We start from the raw sequence: 18,612 nt of genomic DNA on the forward strand, positions 1-18,612 counted from the left end.
GCTAAGCGGTTTGTAGTCAGTGGTTACTATTACAAGCACACATGCAGTACCAAGTCGGCTGCTTTGTTAGCATTGCAGTAATATACACGCTTGCTACGCCGGTTCGATGCCAATTAATTGACGAATCTTATTGTTCGTATGATTCTTTTTTTTTCTTATCGGTGGCAGTTTGCCGGACGTGGCGGAAACCTTTTCGACACTATACATCTCACAAGGTAAGGCGTCATCATTGCTGCCGGACTGCCACAAACATCGGACCGTCGGATCACACGTTTAAATTTCTTGCGCTGTTCTTGCGTATACAGAGCACATGCAAGATCAGCAGAAGAATCGTATCATATAGACAGAGAAATAAACGTACTTATCCATACGACCCGATTGTGCATTATAACGACACGTACTCCTCACTCATGTCTGCGCAGGTTCCTAGCTCGCACATGTGATGACAGGAAGGTACGCGTGTATGATAAGCAGCTCTGTACGTACTCATTCTTTAGAAGCATATATACAAATAAAGCTTACAATCAATCAATCAATCAATCAATCAATCAATCAATCAATCAATCAATCAATCAATCAATCAATCAATCAATCAATCAACAAAGACGCCAACAAAACAGTACACTACATGCGTAATGTGAACTAGAATCATAGAATTCACTAAGTGGAGCAATTTTCAGTCTTTGCGTGATTATAGATATTCGCGAAAGACAGCGCTGTACGCCTACACGCGTTTCCAGCTCGCGGCCGTCTATAAGACGTTCGTTGTCGGCATCTGGGACTGTTCTAGCATAGCGCGCGCGCGTGTGTGTACATATATATATATATATATATATATATATATATATATATATATATATATATATATATATATATATATATATATATATATATGGTGTTTTGGCAGTGCTATGGGAAGTCCACGTATAGTGAGGACTCCTGAAGAGCAGCGTGTATAGACCTTTTCATCGGGCGAGGAGGAAAGGGCGCGCGGCGAGCTTGCCCTCCTCTCTGGCTTGTGCGATCCGGCGCAGCGCTGCTTGAAAGTATTGCTGTCGCGTGCTGAGGAAGGATTTGGAGATGTTTTAGTTCGTAGTTTGTGAAATTTACGCAATGTCCGTTTATATGAGGTCGTCAGGGAAGCCATTCGATGCATCGGTAACTACAGTACGCAGAAATATCTCTAGGGGGCGAAAACATGCGACGCGCATTATCAGCCGCGGTGCGTGTATGTGTTGTGAACTATTTTGCGCATATCGGCTTTAATTCAACGAAGAGAACCGGCTTCTCTGTATTAGCAACATGAAATGGTACATCTGCTCACTATCTGATCGCTTGGCGTAGGGACTAAAACATGTACGGCCATCCTAAGGCAATCACGAAACATCTAAGCGCCAGGTGCTATCAAATATTTGTGATACACCAGCATCGTTCTCACGCATTTCAAGTCTAGTAGGCTTGAAATCACTAGATGTCTAAGCTAGCCTCCTGCATGTGGTCGATGGCGCTGCTCAATACAGCGATCACTGCGGTTGGTGAACCAGCATGATACATATAGGTATAAGCCATGTGCTTTGGCATTGCCTTTTTGCCCTGTAAAGCCATAATATTCTAGAGGGATCGCATAAAAAGAATGCGATGGCCATTTTTGAGGACAAAATTTCCCTAATACGTGTGAGTGCGCCGTAGAGAATGGAACAAACACAATCGAAAATAAAATTCGGTTATCATCCTCTTTCTTGAAAAAGAAAGAGAAAACGGGCTATAACGCCGCAGTTCGACCTCGCATAGTCACGCCGCACAACGTTTATAGATATATAAACGTTGATGCCGCATGTTTGGACCATGCGCTATATACAACAACGATATCTGTAATCCAGCACCTACCACTGCTTAGGATGCTCGCGCCGTTCGTAAACGGTTGCTTTGCTGGAGACAAGTATAGTTCACACTGTAAGGTATGCTGTTATTACTAACCAAAAAAACTATTTTATTCATGGGTGGAAACCTCAACCACCGAACCAAGTAGTCACGCAATGTAATCTGCAGCTAACAGTTTGAACGGTTGCCAAAGTATAACAGCACAGCTCCTATCGTAGCAGAACGGTACCCACGCTGTTACGATCATCGCGTATGTTTCATTGCTTCTAAACTGCAGCTTAGAACTAGAGGATAATGCTCCAATAAGGTCACATTAATGAATGGAACTTTCAGAAATACACAGTTGATCTCCGAGGCTGATTGTAGGCTCAAACATGCGCGCATGCACCGCGCTGCGTGCTCCCTCTGCCTCAACGCCAGCAGAAAGTCCGGCCATGCCGACTTAAACCACTTCAGTACGCCTCACAGAACCGTTTTCCACGTAGAACACGCCACGTCATACTAAATAGACCGCATGAGCGCGAAAACAAACGCCATGCAAAACGGAGCGCTCGCCCAAGCCAGCATGCCGACTGCCCACAGATGGCGCCACTGCGTAGCAAGATGGTGATCCCCATGAAAAAACGGTCTATACGAGGCACGGCGAAGAGAACAGAGACGACAACGTGAACAACGGCGTTGTGCTCGTGCCACAGATGAACATCGCGTCAACGACGCTCAGCGCGAGCTTGGACCACGCGCGGCCGGATGATGATGAATGCCGCGAACACGACCAAGCGACGGAAGTACAATGCAATCAATCGCTTCAAGGGTGCAAATTCTAAACCTCAGAAGAAATTTCTCGACGCAGTATTTGTATTTAGTTGCTCCGTGTGTGATCGACTATGGTTCCAGGTTAAGGGCATTTCGCTTGTCTCTGGTCCACTCTTTGTAGGTGCACGAAGTAGCGGCGCAAACCAAGTAGAAGGCCCTTGAAACATCTTTGGCTAATAATTGCGTAAAGTGCACGTGAACGTCGCCATGTGAATAATTTCAAGCGACGTCGCGGGAGGTCGCCATCTTGCCGCCGAGCAGTGCGGACGTGTTTCGCATGGGCTGCCGAGTTTCGACCAATTTTCGGCAACATTACGGACTGCGACGACCCGGGAACGTCACACCGAAGTTAGTGAGGGTGCTGTGCACCTAACCGCTACGTTTTTGGAGACAAGACCTGCTCATAGCCAGATGTCAGACACTTCTCCCCCGAGCCGCACGTAGTCGAGCCGGGCCTACTTTAGGCCTAACTCGACTAGGGCGTCTCTCTGCCGACGCCGGCGAAGACCGCCGCCGCCGGCGCCGAGCCCGAATGGAGTATACCGTGGATGAGGAGGATATCTCCCCGGAAGAGTACAACAACGAAAAGCTCTGGACCTCTGCCACCAAGGCCCACGACCTCGTCCATCCTAAGAAGAAGACTGCGACGCCGCTTGCGTCATCCATCACGACCGACGACGCCAACGGCAAGGCCGCCAAGAAAGAGAAATCGGCCGCTGGCCGACCAACAATCAGAAGAAGGAGACCGCTTCCTCGCCTCCCGGCCACGGATTATAAAGTGGTTTTCAGACCGAAAGGAGGCCTCGATCTCCGTTCCGCCACCGCCACCACCCTCCTGCAAACAGTATGCCAGGGGTCCGACACGGACATCGCTACAGCTCGAAAGCAAGACCAGGTGCGTGTCAACACAACCAATAATTCTTTCACCGTGAGCTCTCCATCGGCGGAGTGAGTCAAGAAATACGCCAGTCTACAAAACCTCAGAATCATCGACCAGATATACCCTGTCAATGCATACATTGCGGCCCCCGACGAAGCCATCAAGAGAATCGCCTACAACGTGCTCGAAGACCAAACCCACGAGGAAATCCTCGAAGACATCCAGGACCTCAACAAAGGGTGCCAAATTGCAGAAGCAAGAAGGCTAGGCAAGACCTCATCATTACTAATAACCTTTACTGAAACCCAAAAGGTACCCAGCCAAATCCGTTTGTTCGGAGGACTATACTCGTGCTACCCCTTCCGTGCCAAAACGGAAGCCTGCTTTAACTGCCGACGGGCCGGACACAGAGCCGACGTCTGCCCGAGGGAAAAGGCCAACCTATGCAATCGCTGCAGGACGCAACACCCGACCAAGGAGAAACCGGACTGCACCCCAAAATGCATCCTGTGCAACGGAGACTATTTCACGGGCACCAGAAGCTGCAAGGCCCGCTTCGAAAGACCCAACTACAGGGGAAGAAAACCCACTGAAAGCCAATGGCAACACGGACAACAACAAGACAGCGGAGGACACCATTCCAGGAGCCGGGAAATGTCCAACTCCAGCGAAAGACGCTGGAGAAGTCGGAATCGCTCCATCTCCTTCCCTCGCCTCCCGAAAGCCGACAGTCAAGGACGCCCAAAACAGGTGAGCTGGAAACCGCGGACCTCCCGAAAGAGAGATGGCAACGCAGAGCTCAGGGCTATGATTGAAAGACAAAATGAAACAATCAAAGAGCTTAAGGAAATCACTGTAAGCCTACAGGGTAGAAACTCCCCCCAGAAGGAAACACAAAGCTCAAAACAACGCACCCCTTCTACGAGACCCAACAGCTCAGTACCCCCCTCCGCGGCATCTTCGCGTGCCTCGTCACCACAACGAAGCCCCCCGGCTAAAAAGAGAACGATCGAAACGGTCAAAGACGCGGAAAGCCCCACCCTAAACGATGTTATTCACCTAATCCAAGGCATGAACACCCGACTTGATCGCATGGAGGAGAAGATAGCAGCAACCGAAGACAGAATCAGGGCAGACATGAAGGAACAAATTGGCGTGTTAGCTACGCAGCTAAACGGGCGCATGGACGCCCTGGAGACCAGACTAAGTCAAACACAGGCTACCGTAGCCACGATACAAACTCAACTCGCAGATCATGCTGAGCAACTTGCAGCGATCTCACTATCCAAATCCGGTCTCATCAACGCTCAGGTACAAAGAGCAAACCAATATGGAGGGAAACCTTAAGGAAATCAAAATATGGCAGTGGAACTGCAGGGGTTTCCGCCCAAAGCGGGAGAACCTACAACTCCACATCCAAAACTTAGACAAGCCGGAAATTCCGGACATCATAGCACTGCAAGAAACGCTAACTAAAGCCAAACTCAGAAATTATAAAACATATGAAAAAAACGGGAGCGCAGAACCCGCGTGCGGCCGTCTTGGTCCACAGTAACCTGACCGCCGTCGAACACGAAATAGACACGAAGGACGTGGACTGCCTCCTCGTGGAAATAATTCCACAGAAAAGAGGGCAAGCGTGCCTATTTATTCTCAACGTAAATAGCGCCCCCAGATCAAAGCACCCCCCCGACAATAGAGGCAGTTAACAAAACGCTCAGGCTCTGTGGGCACAAGCCGCTATTAATAGTAGGCGACTTTAACGCCAGGAACATGGCCTGGGGCTACAAAATAAACAACAAGAAGGGCACCACCATATGGAATTACATACAAGACGAAGGCCTAACATTACTGAACGATCCGCTACAATCCACGCGAAAAGGAAAGAGTGTGCAGACGAACACCAGCCCCGACCTCACGCTCAGTAAGAACGTGGGAGAAGGGAAATGGAGGAATACCGCCTGTAGCCTAGGTAGCGATCATTATATAATCGAAACCACCATCCCGGCCACATCGCTAAAAAAGAAAGGCAGGAAAGATATCACGATCACCGACTGGGACAAATTTAGACTCATCAGAGCACGAGACTAACCCACTACCATTGATGACCTTGCCAACTGGGTTGAACAGCTAGGCAAGGACGTCAAAACCGCAACCAAAAGAATACCAGTCACAGCGGAAACACACACAATAGACAACAGACTACTAACTAACTAACACATGTGGCACGCACACGAAAGCCTTCAAAAGAGATGGCTCAAACAAAAACACAACAGAAGACTGAAGCTCAAAATTACTCGCCTAGTTAAATAAATAGAACACCACGCACAAGAGCTGGTCAAACAACAATGGGGGCAAACATGCGACCGGATGAATGGAAAACTTGGCCTAAAAGACACGTGGCACCTACTCAGGCACCTCCTAGACCCTGAAAATAGTAAGACGGCACATAACAAGAACATCGGCCGCATTATACACGAACACCCGCTTCAAGACGACGAACTCCTCGACGAACTCAGGAGCAGATATGTAGATACCTCCGACAAGGAAACGCTTCCCGAGTACAAAGGACCTCCGAATACAGGAATGGACGAGGAAATAACGACGGCAGAGGTGAGGGCGGCGCTACACAAACTCCGCACATCCTCTGCCCCGGGAGCGGACGGAATCACGAACCGAACTTTGAGAAACCTGGATGAGGAATCAATCAGCGCTATCACAAAACTCTTCAACCAATGCTGGGAAAAGGGCAAGCTGCCGGCAGCGTGGAAACACGCAAAGATAACCTTCATACCGAAACCAAGGAAGAGCCTACAAATACAAAATTTGAGACCCATCTCCCTCACGTCATGCCTGGGCAAATTGCTAGAACACGTGATTCTAGATCGCCTGCAAGAACACATGGACAAGCACGAACTCTTCCCCAGCACAATGTTGGGCTTTAGACAACACCTCTCCACACAATACCTCATGCTCAGACTATCGGAGGAGGTCATCAACCCTATTCACAGCAAACGAACCAAAGCAATCCTAGCTCTGGATTTAACCAAAGCATTCAACAAAGTCAAGCACGAGGCTATCACGGAAGCTTTTTCAAATCTAGGAGTAGGCGAGCGAACCCACACCTACGTCAAAGCCTTCCTATACGCTAGGACGGCGGAGATACGCTTCGGGTCACTCACATCCGACCCTTTCACACTGGGAAGCAGACGAACGCCGCAAGGATCGGTACTCTCACCCCTCCTTTTCAATGTCACGCTCATATCCATGGCACAGCTGCTCGAAGAAATAGCAAACCTATCGCATTTCCTATATGCAGACGACATTACACTCTGGGTAACCAAAGGGAACGACGGAGAGATCGAGCACCTACTGCAAACTGGAGCAGACGTAGTCTCAGAACACGCTAGAAAGATAGGATTATCGTGCTCTGCGCAAAAATCTGAACTTCTCGTCATGAGATACAATCCACGAGGCCATCAAAAAACCTCAGTCCCTACAGAAATATAGTGGACGACACCCTAGTTCCCGAGGTCCAAACGATCCGGATACTTGGTATGCACCTACAAAGCAACGGCAAAAACACAGTGACTATCAACAAACTTACGGCATGCGTGAACCAAACCAACCGTTTGATCCGACGCATCGCCAACAAACACTTTGGGATGAAGGAAGTTGATCTTAGGCGTCTAATCCAGGCTTTTGTGCTCAGCCGTTTCGTGTACTCCCTCCCATATCTCAACCTGTATAAAGCTGAGAACGAAAAGGTAAACTGCCTCATAAGACAAACCTACAAGGCGGCGCTCCACCTGCCGAGATACACATCCACCGAGAGACTCCTGAAAATGGGCGTCCACAGCACGCTCGACGAACTAGTTGAAGCACACAGAACAGCCCAATACGAAAGATCAACCAAGACACCTGCGGCAAGACACATCCTAAGGAAATTAAACATCCCGTACGAGAGCACCCAAACAAACGTCGAGCCTATACCCAGAGACATTTTCAGTCGCCTCAGGGTCGACCCAATCCCAAAGAACATGCACCCGGAGTATCACACCAAGCGGAGACAGGCCCGGGCCAAAGCACTCCAGAAACACTACGCAAACTACGAGGAGGCGGTCTACGTAGACGTAGCCGAACTCGGAGAACGCGACGCTTTCTCCGCAGGGGTAGTAGGAAACGACCTCAAACCAATCACCGCGGTCACCATTTTTGGAAGGCACGCGGAAGAAGCGGAAGAAGCCGCGATAGCAATAGCTATCACAAATACCGTAGCCAAAATAATTTTCTGTCACTCCAAGACGGCAGTGCCTAATTTTGCCAAAGGTAGAACCCACGAACCGGCGCTACAAATTCTAAAGAAAGTACATTTCACGCCCCGCCAGATCAAAATCATCTGGATCCCTGCACACTCGTCCCATCCCGGGAACGAAGCGGCTCACAATTTCGCCCGAGGACTCGTCAACCGGGCAGTGAGTCAACCGATCCTGCGAGGAGCAAAAGAGCGCATGATAACCTACCACGAAATTACGCAATACTATAAAAACGAAAGACTCGAATACCCACCCCCTGACAATTCCTTAACCAAAAACCAGCAGGCGACGTGGAGGCAACTCCAAACACACACCTTCCCCAACCCGTACAAACTATCCATAGTATATACCCAGGGATACACTCCCCCGAATGTACGCTATGCGAGGCCGACAAAGCCGATTTAGCACACATCTTGCACGGATGCCCTGAGCTCAAACCTAGAGCCGAATGGCAGCTATCCAACCGAGAGCAGTGGGAGGCTGCGGTGACCAGCTCGGAACCCGCGGTTCAACTGCGGGCCATGACCTGGGCTTTAGAAGTCGCCGTAAGACACGGTCTGACGGCCACCTCACGTAGCCATCATGACTTCCCACATCTAATCTCATAAATCAGTTTCTGTTCTAGGTGTTGTTTACAGCTTCGCTACCCAACTACCTTCACAACGTGGATTGGAGCCCAAGTTTTTTTCTCCTTATTTTGCAGTAGCTTTTCGGTTTCTTTTTTCTCTTTTCCCCGTAAACGTAGACGTATACATAAAACGTATTGAAATGTCTCGTGTGTCGTATGTTTAAGCGTCATGTAGTACATGCCAATGAAGAATTTATAGAAACTATAGGACTGTTAGAAAGCAGGGAAATAAGTTGTAAACACGATCAATAAGAAAAGCACAACAGCGTTTTGTTAGTTTTGCCATGTACTTATGGTCAACAAATTCAGGGGGTCCTCTTTTTCAAAATGAATACTGAAGGAATTCGCAAGCTTTTCAAATTTTGTTTCAATTAAGGAAAAAAGAAGAGGACCTTACATAGTAGAAGGGCTCAGCATGAATTATCGAGTGTTCGCCAAGCGCTCACTATTTTACACGTTTTGCGCAGCTGAGGCGATCGCGAAACATCTGACACGAAGTATTCAATTAGTGATCTTTCATTAGACTTATTACAGCCTTCAGTTGTGGAGAAATTGCATTGAATACGGTCAAGTAAGGCCAGATCATCGTTGGCGAATACCTTCTGTTGCACTCGCCTAGAATTTAAGGTACTCACCTCACGGAGTTTTCGTCTGTTCCGAGATCGGTCTGATGCTCTGCAGTTTTGGGCAGAGCTTTAGTCTGTTGGACGTCTCCTTTATGATGACCATGCGAGTCTTTGTTAACCTGTTGCGATGATTCGGACGTATGAGGGTATGCTACGGTATGAGGTCCATCCCATTCCTGCAGGACGATGACCTGCGACGGCTGGCCGGAGGGCACCATCGCCAGATCGAGCGTTTCTGTGGTGTCAGGGGACGTGTTACAGATGGGCCCAAGTTTGCCGCCGTTTTGGCGAGCGTTGACAGAGTCCAGGCAGTCGCTATCACTAAAACGGGATGCAGTCGCAGCCGACCTAGCGGACTGGAGTAAGGTTGCAGAGCTGTCTTGGCCCTCGGAGCAGGTTCGGGATACGTCGGTGTCATCGCACTTCAAGGTCGCAACTCTTCGTTCTTGGGTCGGAGATGACAGCACGTGATGTGGCACCCGGTCGGGATCATGCGATGACGGATCTGCGCTTTCGCCAGCACCCGGACGGCTGTTTTCGCCGGGCTTGGCAGAGGTTCCCTGCGCACTCGCCAGTGACGCGGGCACCTCGGGACGGACAGGATAATTCGCAGGCCGGCAAAGCGGGCACGTCTCCGCCGATGTCTGCAGAAGAGACGACACGTCCGTGCACCTGTTTCCAATGGAGCAGAGAAGCCTGTCATCGTCACATTTCACGAAGGCCTTTCGAGTTCGGGCAAAGTGCATCAAGTGTACCTCTAAGATGCTTGAGCAGGCATGCTGAAAGGGGGGAGGGGGGAATGTTCTGTATATGCCCACCTATAGTGAACTGTACGTTTCGGCCGTCGCAGATTGGCTGGAGCTGAACCAGCGAGAAAAAAAAAAACAAGTTGTGGGCTCCTGTTTATTTCTGGCTGTTACCCCAGCTCAGCCAATCAGCACTGCAGCAGCAGCCGATATGAACATCTACACTAGGTGGATATTTATATAATTCTTGCCCCCCCCCCCCCCCCCCTGAATTAGGTGATCGAGTTGCCGCAATTCACAACATGCCCTTTGTTTTTGTATGCCTGACAACACGACGTTAAATTTATTGCGCCATCGAAGGCATCTGCGAAAATCGATGTACACGATCACCCAGGATAAGCAACCTGCGGAAATTCTCATACATGCGCTGAATAGTCACCCAGTGGTGGTCGAGCTGGATTAAAATTTGTTTCTTACTTTCTTTTTCTGAGGGTTGGCGGGGGGGGGGGTGGGGGGTGGGGGGCGGACCCGTGTGTCACTAACACAGCGCGGCAGATGATGGCTAATACCGGCAGCTCTGTTGTTTTACGCACCACCCGCGGTATTATTTCATGTCGAACAAACAATTTAAAAGCCGTCTGCGGCAGACAGCGCACTTTCACTTCTTCAGATAGACTGCCCGAAGTGTTGCACGTAATTTGCATAGCAAATCAAAATTTAACGCTAGTTAACAGTTCATCGCTAAATAACCTTCTAATAAATAATTTCTGGGCATATATTGCAACTGCCGAAATTAAGCTGGATAATACTGTTGAGAAGCAGAAGCAGGAAATAGTCTTTCACGCAGGTTAAAGCAACACTACCAACACGTAAGATGGGACTCTTAAAGCATGGCACCGGCAGCCACCAGCTGTTGACACAGAACTTCGAACTATTACCCGCCGTGGTTTCTCAGTGGCTATAGTGTTGGGCTGCTGAGCACGAGGTCGTGGGATCGAATCCCGGCCACGGCGGCCGCATTTCGATGGGGGCGAAAAAACCCGTGTACTTAGATTTAGGTGCACGTTAAAGAACCCAGGTGGTCAAAATTTGCGGAGTCCTCCACTACGGCGGGCCTCATAATCAGAAAGTGGTTTTGGCACGTAAAACCCCATAATTTCATTTTTGAACTCCTCATTTCACTTCACTAGTCCTCTTTTTGAGCACGAGACAGGCGAGACACTATTTAATCCACATTTGCTTTGCGGAAGTTTGAAACTAGCACCAGTTTCGGGATATCTGTCCCAATATCTGCTCCATAATTCATTGGCGTTGAAATTAGCCGCGACGTGAGTGCACGAGGGAGGTTTCAAGAAAACTGTTAAGAAGAGAGACTTCGAACCCCATTTCAGAGGCGACTATCGCGAAAGTTGCGCTGTAGTTGCGCCAGATATTTCACCACTTCTACGCTTGAATTGCAAAATTCCAACACTGACGTTAAAGTGAATGATTATTATTTTAGCAGAAATTCGCGAACTAGCTACCTGATCATCACGATTTTTTGCTTAGCGTTCTTTTTTTTTTGTTATCTTTAGCGACAATTTGGTATATCGGGGTCTTTAGTAGTCGAGCTTTGCACGCTATCGCATTCGATAAACAACACCGACAGCAATTTTCATACAAGTAATGTTCGCCTCTTCTTCAAGTAATCCACTTGAAAGACCCAGTTACGTTATGTGTACAGGCTATTCCTTTAAAAAAATGCTTGACGTAGAAATGGAAAAGACCTTGGGGGTGGGGGGCGGGGAGGCACGGCATACACACTGCCACTGTACGAGCTTGTGGACCCCCAGATCTCAGCATACTCGCCCGGCGAAGGGGCTACGGACAAGTGACAATACCCAGCGAAAAGATGTAAGACCAGATGTGATTGGATTAGCAGCGTGCGAAAGGCAATGGACACGAGAACGCAAAGCTGATGCCACGAGGGCTGTGTCGTCCGTTTCGTGTTCTCCAGACCCCACCCGCTTACTCATCTTCCTGCTCAAAGCCTTCTCCATAATTTGGTCGTGTTCGCTTAGTGCCATATAGTTTTCTGGTAAAACGATGCAGGCGTGCAACAGAATTTTTATTATAAAGATTCTGCCCTTTGGTGCTGTATTGGATACAATACCATAATTTCTTTTTCTGACTTAAAGTGCAGGGCGTATGAGTTGTCCTGAAGTTGGTGCTTCTTCTTGGAACTACTAACAAAGCTAAACGATGCATTCTAACCACGAGTGGAGCATAAAAGAACGGGTCAGACTTTACAATGTCTTGTGCCCGAAACAACCATTTTCATTTTGAAAGTCTTAAGTGAGGAGTACTATGGCACAAATTCACGCAAAACGTACCATAGAGTCTCGCGCATTAGTTCATTATTGATGTTAATGCGCACAGCGGTTTTTGTTCCGGTAATGCACAAAGACAGTTCCATGTTCAAGTAAAATTAGAATAAATTCTTGACATTTATTTGTGGCCATGGAGAGTGCGCTTGTAAAAAAGAAAAAGAAATTAATATTTTTCTGTTATAGCTTAATTTCTCAATTAATCAATCAGCGTTAGGTTTGATAAACCATTCACAGCTGAAAAATTACTCCAGCATATCAACAACGCAACTATAGTCCTCGCATTAGGTATTCCAAGCTTCAATTAGCATTTTGAGGCATCAAACTCAGCGTGGCATATATATGACAGCTTGGGCTTTGCAGGGCCGTGAGTGCTTAGCGGCTATGACGCTGCGCTGCTAAGGGTGAGGTGGCGGGATCAAATCCCGGCCACAGCGGCCGCATATCCATGGGGTACAACATGCAAAGAGGCTCGTGTACCGTGCATTGGGTGCACGTTAAAGAATCTCTGGTGGTCCAAATTAATCCGGAGTCGACCACTACGGCGTGCCTCATAATAAGATCGTGGTTTTGACGTGTAAAATCCCATAATTCAACATACTAATTACAGGGCTGAGACACTGTGGCCCATATTGATCGTGCGCTTCCTCTTGTGCTTTAATTCTACTCATTATGAGAAATCAACCAGCCCGCTCTCAAGCCTTGCAAATCAATCGCAGGATAAAGCGATATTCGTTCTTGTGCTCGCGTCTGTACTTGCTGGAGCCCCCTAGACTGTCACCATGCACCAACTCGCCCGGCAAACCACACTACTAAGTGAGATATCAGTTTCACATTTTGACCAAAATGACCTTCGCCCTGAAAGTGGACGGGTGTTGAACAAAAATTGCTAAATAAAAATAAGAAAAAATAAAGGCATGTGCCAACAGATTAGAATGTTTACATAGAAGGCAGGACTACGCAGCCTCTTTTATTAGCTTTGTTTGAGATATTTGCGCCTCTCGGCGGCGCTGGTTAACGCTGCTAGTTTTTCCACCAAAAGGAAAAGTAAAACTCGGTGACATCAATTCTAAAGTTCACAAAATACAAATGTCCTTGGGCCGTTGCAGATGAGATACCTCACGAACGCCCGCATTCGCAAGCACAAAAATGCGGTAGCATGAAAAAAAGAGCCACGGAAACGGAGACAAGATTATATATGTGATTCCAGGAGAAAAGAAGTACATAGAAGAAAAATACAGTAATGACAGTTAGTAACCTCTAGTTATTCGTAGTTGTTTCAGGAAGCAGTACTAATGCGGCTGCCGCACTGTGTCACGATAGCCATGGTTCCAATACTTTTAGTAATACTGGCCATCTTTCCGGGATATGTGGCCTTGCTGACCACATCTTACGTGAATATCATATTTTAAGCGAAGCTGCCTTTGCCTTCTCCCCAGGATTTGGTGTAAGCACGCATGTCTCCGAATAGAGGACTTATATAGCGCTGAAAGTTGACCTGTAAGGTAGTGCCAGTAGGCGTTACTCTGTTCTACGCAATGAAGAAATACATCCCGATATAGAACCTTCACATATATTTGTGCATTCATATATATGTCCAAAACACACAAGCAACCTAAAAGAATAGGCATGGTATTGAACTGCCTTCTTTATCCTAATTTTCAAGTTATATATAGTTTATATTATCTATAGTTTATCTTAATGTCCAAGTATATGTGGATTAACCATTTATTATTCAACTGAGTATCTGCCACCGGATGCTCCAACTTTGTGATAGTGTCCCCACTATCATGCAACAAGATTTAAAGGTATGCAAATGCCACGTAGCTAGACGGAGCCAAGGTAATGTTGTTTGCCGTCGCTTGGAGATACTGATATTATTTTTGGCATTCCGCCTAATTACATAATTAGTCTTCATTAATTAATAATCCTCGCAAATATTATAATTACATAAACAGTGCCCCTTACACAATTGCAGATCAACATGAAAAACTCCCGATACAGCTTTCTGTTGCTCAATACGTGCTACATAAACGTGTTTTTCCGAACGTGAAAGAAGCACGCGTATACACGCAACGTGCCTCGAGCGGCCGGTCACGATGTTGCGCATATTCGCTGGCTGACATAGGCCATCTTCTTGCCGACACGAGCACTTGGTAGAGTTCATCAACGCTGCGTTGGAAAACTGTACCTGCGAGGCCCTGGACTTAGGGTCTCTACTGAGTCCCTTTCTAATTTTTAATAAAGTGGTCATTTCTCTCTTTCGCTATCTCTCATCAACATTCTTCCCCCAACAAACATAAAACATCGTAAATTCGATGCGCTGTGCGTTGGATCTGCATAACTCTTATAGTGTAACAGAACGTGCTCTGTCTTAATCAGCAACGTAAATAAAATGAAACAGCGCAGTCAGTCTTTTCTATCTTGTACAAGAAGCATTTAGCATCAGCTATGTCATGCCGAAGTATATAAATTGTTCTTTCAACAGAGCGCTATATCATCCTCGTTGCAGCAAATAGCATATTAGAGGCTATCGCATATAATCGTAGTTTCCTGCGCAATTGACACCCCAAGTTTCCTGGAGATCCGACCGTAGAGTACAGAATTAAAAAAAAAAGAACAACGCACATCAATCTCCTCTAGAGGTAGCAGCAGTATAATACTTAGTTAAGGGCCTCGGCGGCCGCATTTCGATGGGGGCGACATGCGAAAACACCCGTGTACTTAGATTTAGGTGCACGTTAAAGAACCCCAGGTGGTCGAAATTTCCGGAGTCCTCCACTACGGCGTGCCTCATAATCAGAAAGTGGTTTTGGCACGTAAAACCCCATATATTATTAGTTAAGGTGCACCACGCGCGTCATGGCAGCTTTCCTGCCACGGCGCAACGACGTCTTTAGTCGTGTAACGTTTTAGTCATAATAAATCAGATCAAGAGAGGCCTATTTTTAAGGCGAAGTAGTGCTGCGTACGTTATTTTGACTAGCTGCGCAAAAAAAAAAAAAAAAAGTGAATACTCGCGGTGAGAGCTCAGCTTACGTTCCAGCCCGGTAGCTATCCAGCGCGATTCCGAAGGCGCTAGGCTTGCTGACTGCACAAACCAACGCGCAATCCCAGCGGGACTAGCCGGTGAGGAAACGCGCTGGCACGCCCCGCACGTGGTGTGAGCGCAGCCGTTTACACGCGACGCAAAACCAGAACCAGTTGGTGCGCCACGGGGGAAACGCGGAATGAAAACTTCTTTCTCGAGGACAGACAGTCTCTTCTTTCGCGACGCTAGCTTGCATAAGACACGCTCTGTCCCTGCGCTGCAGTGTCGATAATTTGTCAGCTTTTTCGTCGAGCGCGTTGTCGCAGCAGCAGGAGGTGTACGTCGACCTAAGCGCTTTCAGCAAGGTTAATAGATGGAACTTACTCATACTGACAGCTGAAAGAGTTGGTATGGATTCATGGTGGAAAACCAGAACAAAAATTTGTATACGGACATAAGAAGAGACGGGATGACCCAAGCAGGATGTGATGATACACATGGATTTAAGTTTTTATTTTATCACTTGCATTAGTGCGGAATATATTTGCGTGAAAATGGTTAAGCCGCCATTTATCTTTCTAAGTGGACTGGGGCGCGCTGAAATTTGCAATATAAGAAGCAGGAAACATTTCCTTGTACTTATTTGCAGAAATAACTGTGTGAATTCCTGCGATAACCGCAAGAAGAAATGAGGGGGGGGGGGGGGCAGCGACAGTCTAAGCGTGACTAGTCAGCAAAATGCAGTCTCTACATTTATGTTTCGAGATCTCTCGTACCAAAGCTGGAGAATGCTTTCGTCGGATTGAAAGGCACAGCAGTAAACCAAGCGTATTTGCGCGTTGACGCTAATATACGACGTGCTTCGTAGCACACGTGCATGCAGACATAAATGTACAGCCACTAGACAGCAAAACCAAAGCAAGCGAAACAAAAGATATTGAGCCGACAAATCGTTTCGAGCGAGCTTGGCAAGTTTTGCGACTCGGAAGGCACCGTTCGCCATTTGAGCAATAAAATGCAAGCTCAAAGCTTCATGTCACAGCTCTTAGAGCATACATTTGCCGCTGTTGTGACTGTGCGTTGCGTGATGTAGAATGTATTAGTGGGACGTTGACACTGTGTATAAATATGTAACGCCTTCGCAGACTGTCTGACAGCGATCACATAGAACGTTCTGTATTGTTTTACAGCGAAGCTGTTGGCCTCTCGGTGGTCGGCATTTTTTGTGTCCGCCCGTGAACAAAAAACATCATCAAAAGTTATCATCAGTAACAAGCAAAAATGATATGGCTCATCCCCTCGTAATGCAGAGTCTACGAGCACTCAGCAAAGTGAAACGAACAGTGTATGCATTCATTGGAATCACGCATACAACGTACAGAACAGCGTACGTTTCAATAAAGAACAAGCTCAATTACAAGCACCTGTCTAAATCAGCAATGGCTGATACCCCCGTAAGCAAAAAGAAATGCAATGGCTCCGCAGTGGCAGAGGCTACAAGCGCTCAGCAAAGTGAAGCGAAATGTGCATACATTCATTGAAATCACCCATACGACACACAGAACAGCATACGTTTTAATAAAGAACAAGCTCAAAACAGGCATCCAAACCATCAATAAAGCATTGCATACCACCCTCAGCAGGTGTAGTGATGATTTTGCAACAGCTTCGCTAGCAATCCACTTTCGCAGGGCCGGGATGGCGAGTCACTTTATTTAGAACACAGCTCTTAGGCGCCCATTCCAGCGTTGAGCGTCGGCGTGCCTAGTCCTCCCTCGGCGTAACCGAGCGAACGAGCACAGCCAACGATGAAAGAGCGAACGCGGAGCACAGCGGCGGATGACAGAGGGCGAAAGCAAAAAGAGCGCGAGGAGGAAAGTGGAAGAAGCCACCTTGAAGCACCACCAGATGGCGTTCACGTCCATGCATCTGCGGCACCGGCCGTGTGGGGGAAATAAAGCAAGAAGAATCAGGAAGCTCGCCTTCGCGCATAGCGATCACCGCAAGCGTTTCCCGGTAAAGATTACGGTTGCATAAGCTGCACGTGCCGGGAATTGGCAACTGTGTGGCAGGTCTATACAATAGCGCCGCGAGTCGTGGCTCTGCCAGTCGGTGCGGTGATCGGTGCGATGCCTCAATATATCGCGAAAGGAAAACGCGTACTGAGCTGCGCTCAAATTTTGCATTAGGGGGTATCGTAATCGTCAGCCAATTTTTTTCTTGTCTTCTTGTTCTGTAATCTTTCGCACCCCTTTCCCCCTGCCCCGCTACAGGGCAAGCTCCATATCTTTCCTTTCCCTTTATATCTATCTCACTCTCTTTTGCCGCTGTTCTTCTCCCATGAACCGCAAGAATATGTCGGAGTGAGAAAAGCGGATTTTAGATATCTTAGCCTGATGAACGGACTGACTTTTACTCCAGATGTTGACTAGATAAAGTGACACACCGTGAACACACAGACACTTGTAACAACAAATACGCCCACAGAAGCGCACGTAGACAATATACCTGTTCATATAGAGTCACAGAGTTGCATTCTGGGGGTCAATTAAGTGAATTTATTATTGAACCGTTTAATATTGTATAACTACATTACAAGAACGCTTAGTTTAAAACTCGTACGGCAACAGCACCGTGTTTCAATTTCCTAGGTGTGCGTTATTTCCGTTTTAAACGGACAACCAGTGCTGGGCAGTATCGAAGATACATGTATCTTAGATACTATCTTAAGTACTCTTTGGGTATCTTGTATCTGTATCATGATACGTCTGGCAAGACGTGTACCAGTATCTGTATTTCCGATATATTAAAGAATGTATCGTGTATCTTGGGATACAAGATTCTGTTATCGCAACATAACCGTGCGAAACTATAAACCTTGGCTGACCTCCACTTTTCATGCAGATACTGGTGCCACTAAGCCGCCTGAATAAAACTAAAGGCAGCAGCATTCTTTTATCTTTCCGCCAGAGCTCTACAGTCAGGGCAGGCGCTGAGGTCTGCGCATGCCTATTAGTGGAGCATAGTCACGTGGTAGCACTCACACCGTCTCGACAAAAACAAGCGCACGAACTTCTGCGCACCGCCGGCCTCTTCTTTTCTTGATTTGTATTTTACAGTGGAGCTGTTAGAACCTCGCTGGGTTTCTCTTGACGTCCGCAGCTTCGTCAAGCTGGGGGTGAGAGAGCTTAGAGAGAGAGTGAAAGCAGAGTATAAAAATAGCATCGCGCAGTATAGCGACGCGGCGAGGGTGGGTGGAGCCTAGCGGGAGAGGAGGAGCGGCGCGGCGGGGATACAGGTGATGTGACATCATTGCTCTCCGATA

The 18,612-nt window shown here is 47.5% G+C and overlaps 1 protein-coding gene across 6 annotated transcripts in view; it reads right to left on the reverse strand.

Annotated features, from left to right (window-relative positions):
- Positions 1-18,612, reverse strand: part of LOC126545261 (myosin light chain kinase, smooth muscle-like) — a 263,214-nt gene that overhangs the window by 69,883 nt on the left and 174,719 nt on the right. For 3 of the 6 annotated variants that reach the window (XM_050193041.3, XM_055061326.2, XM_055061327.2), the window contains one exon: positions 9,154-9,816. The exons of 1 other annotated variant lie outside the window; for it this stretch is intronic. In XM_050193041.3, the coding sequence (XP_050048998.2) occupies positions 9,154-9,362 (209 nt within the window). In that variant the 5' untranslated portion in view covers positions 9,363-9,816. The remainder of the gene's footprint in view (positions 1-9,153; positions 9,817-18,612) is intronic. 2 more of the 6 variants (XM_055061328.2, XM_050193040.3) reach the window with 1 other exon arrangement.

Source organism: Dermacentor andersoni, chromosome 1, assembly GCF_023375885.2.
Source record: "Dermacentor andersoni chromosome 1, qqDerAnde1_hic_scaffold, whole genome shotgun sequence".
Taxonomy (NCBI): domain Eukaryota; kingdom Metazoa; phylum Arthropoda; class Arachnida; order Ixodida; family Ixodidae; genus Dermacentor; species Dermacentor andersoni.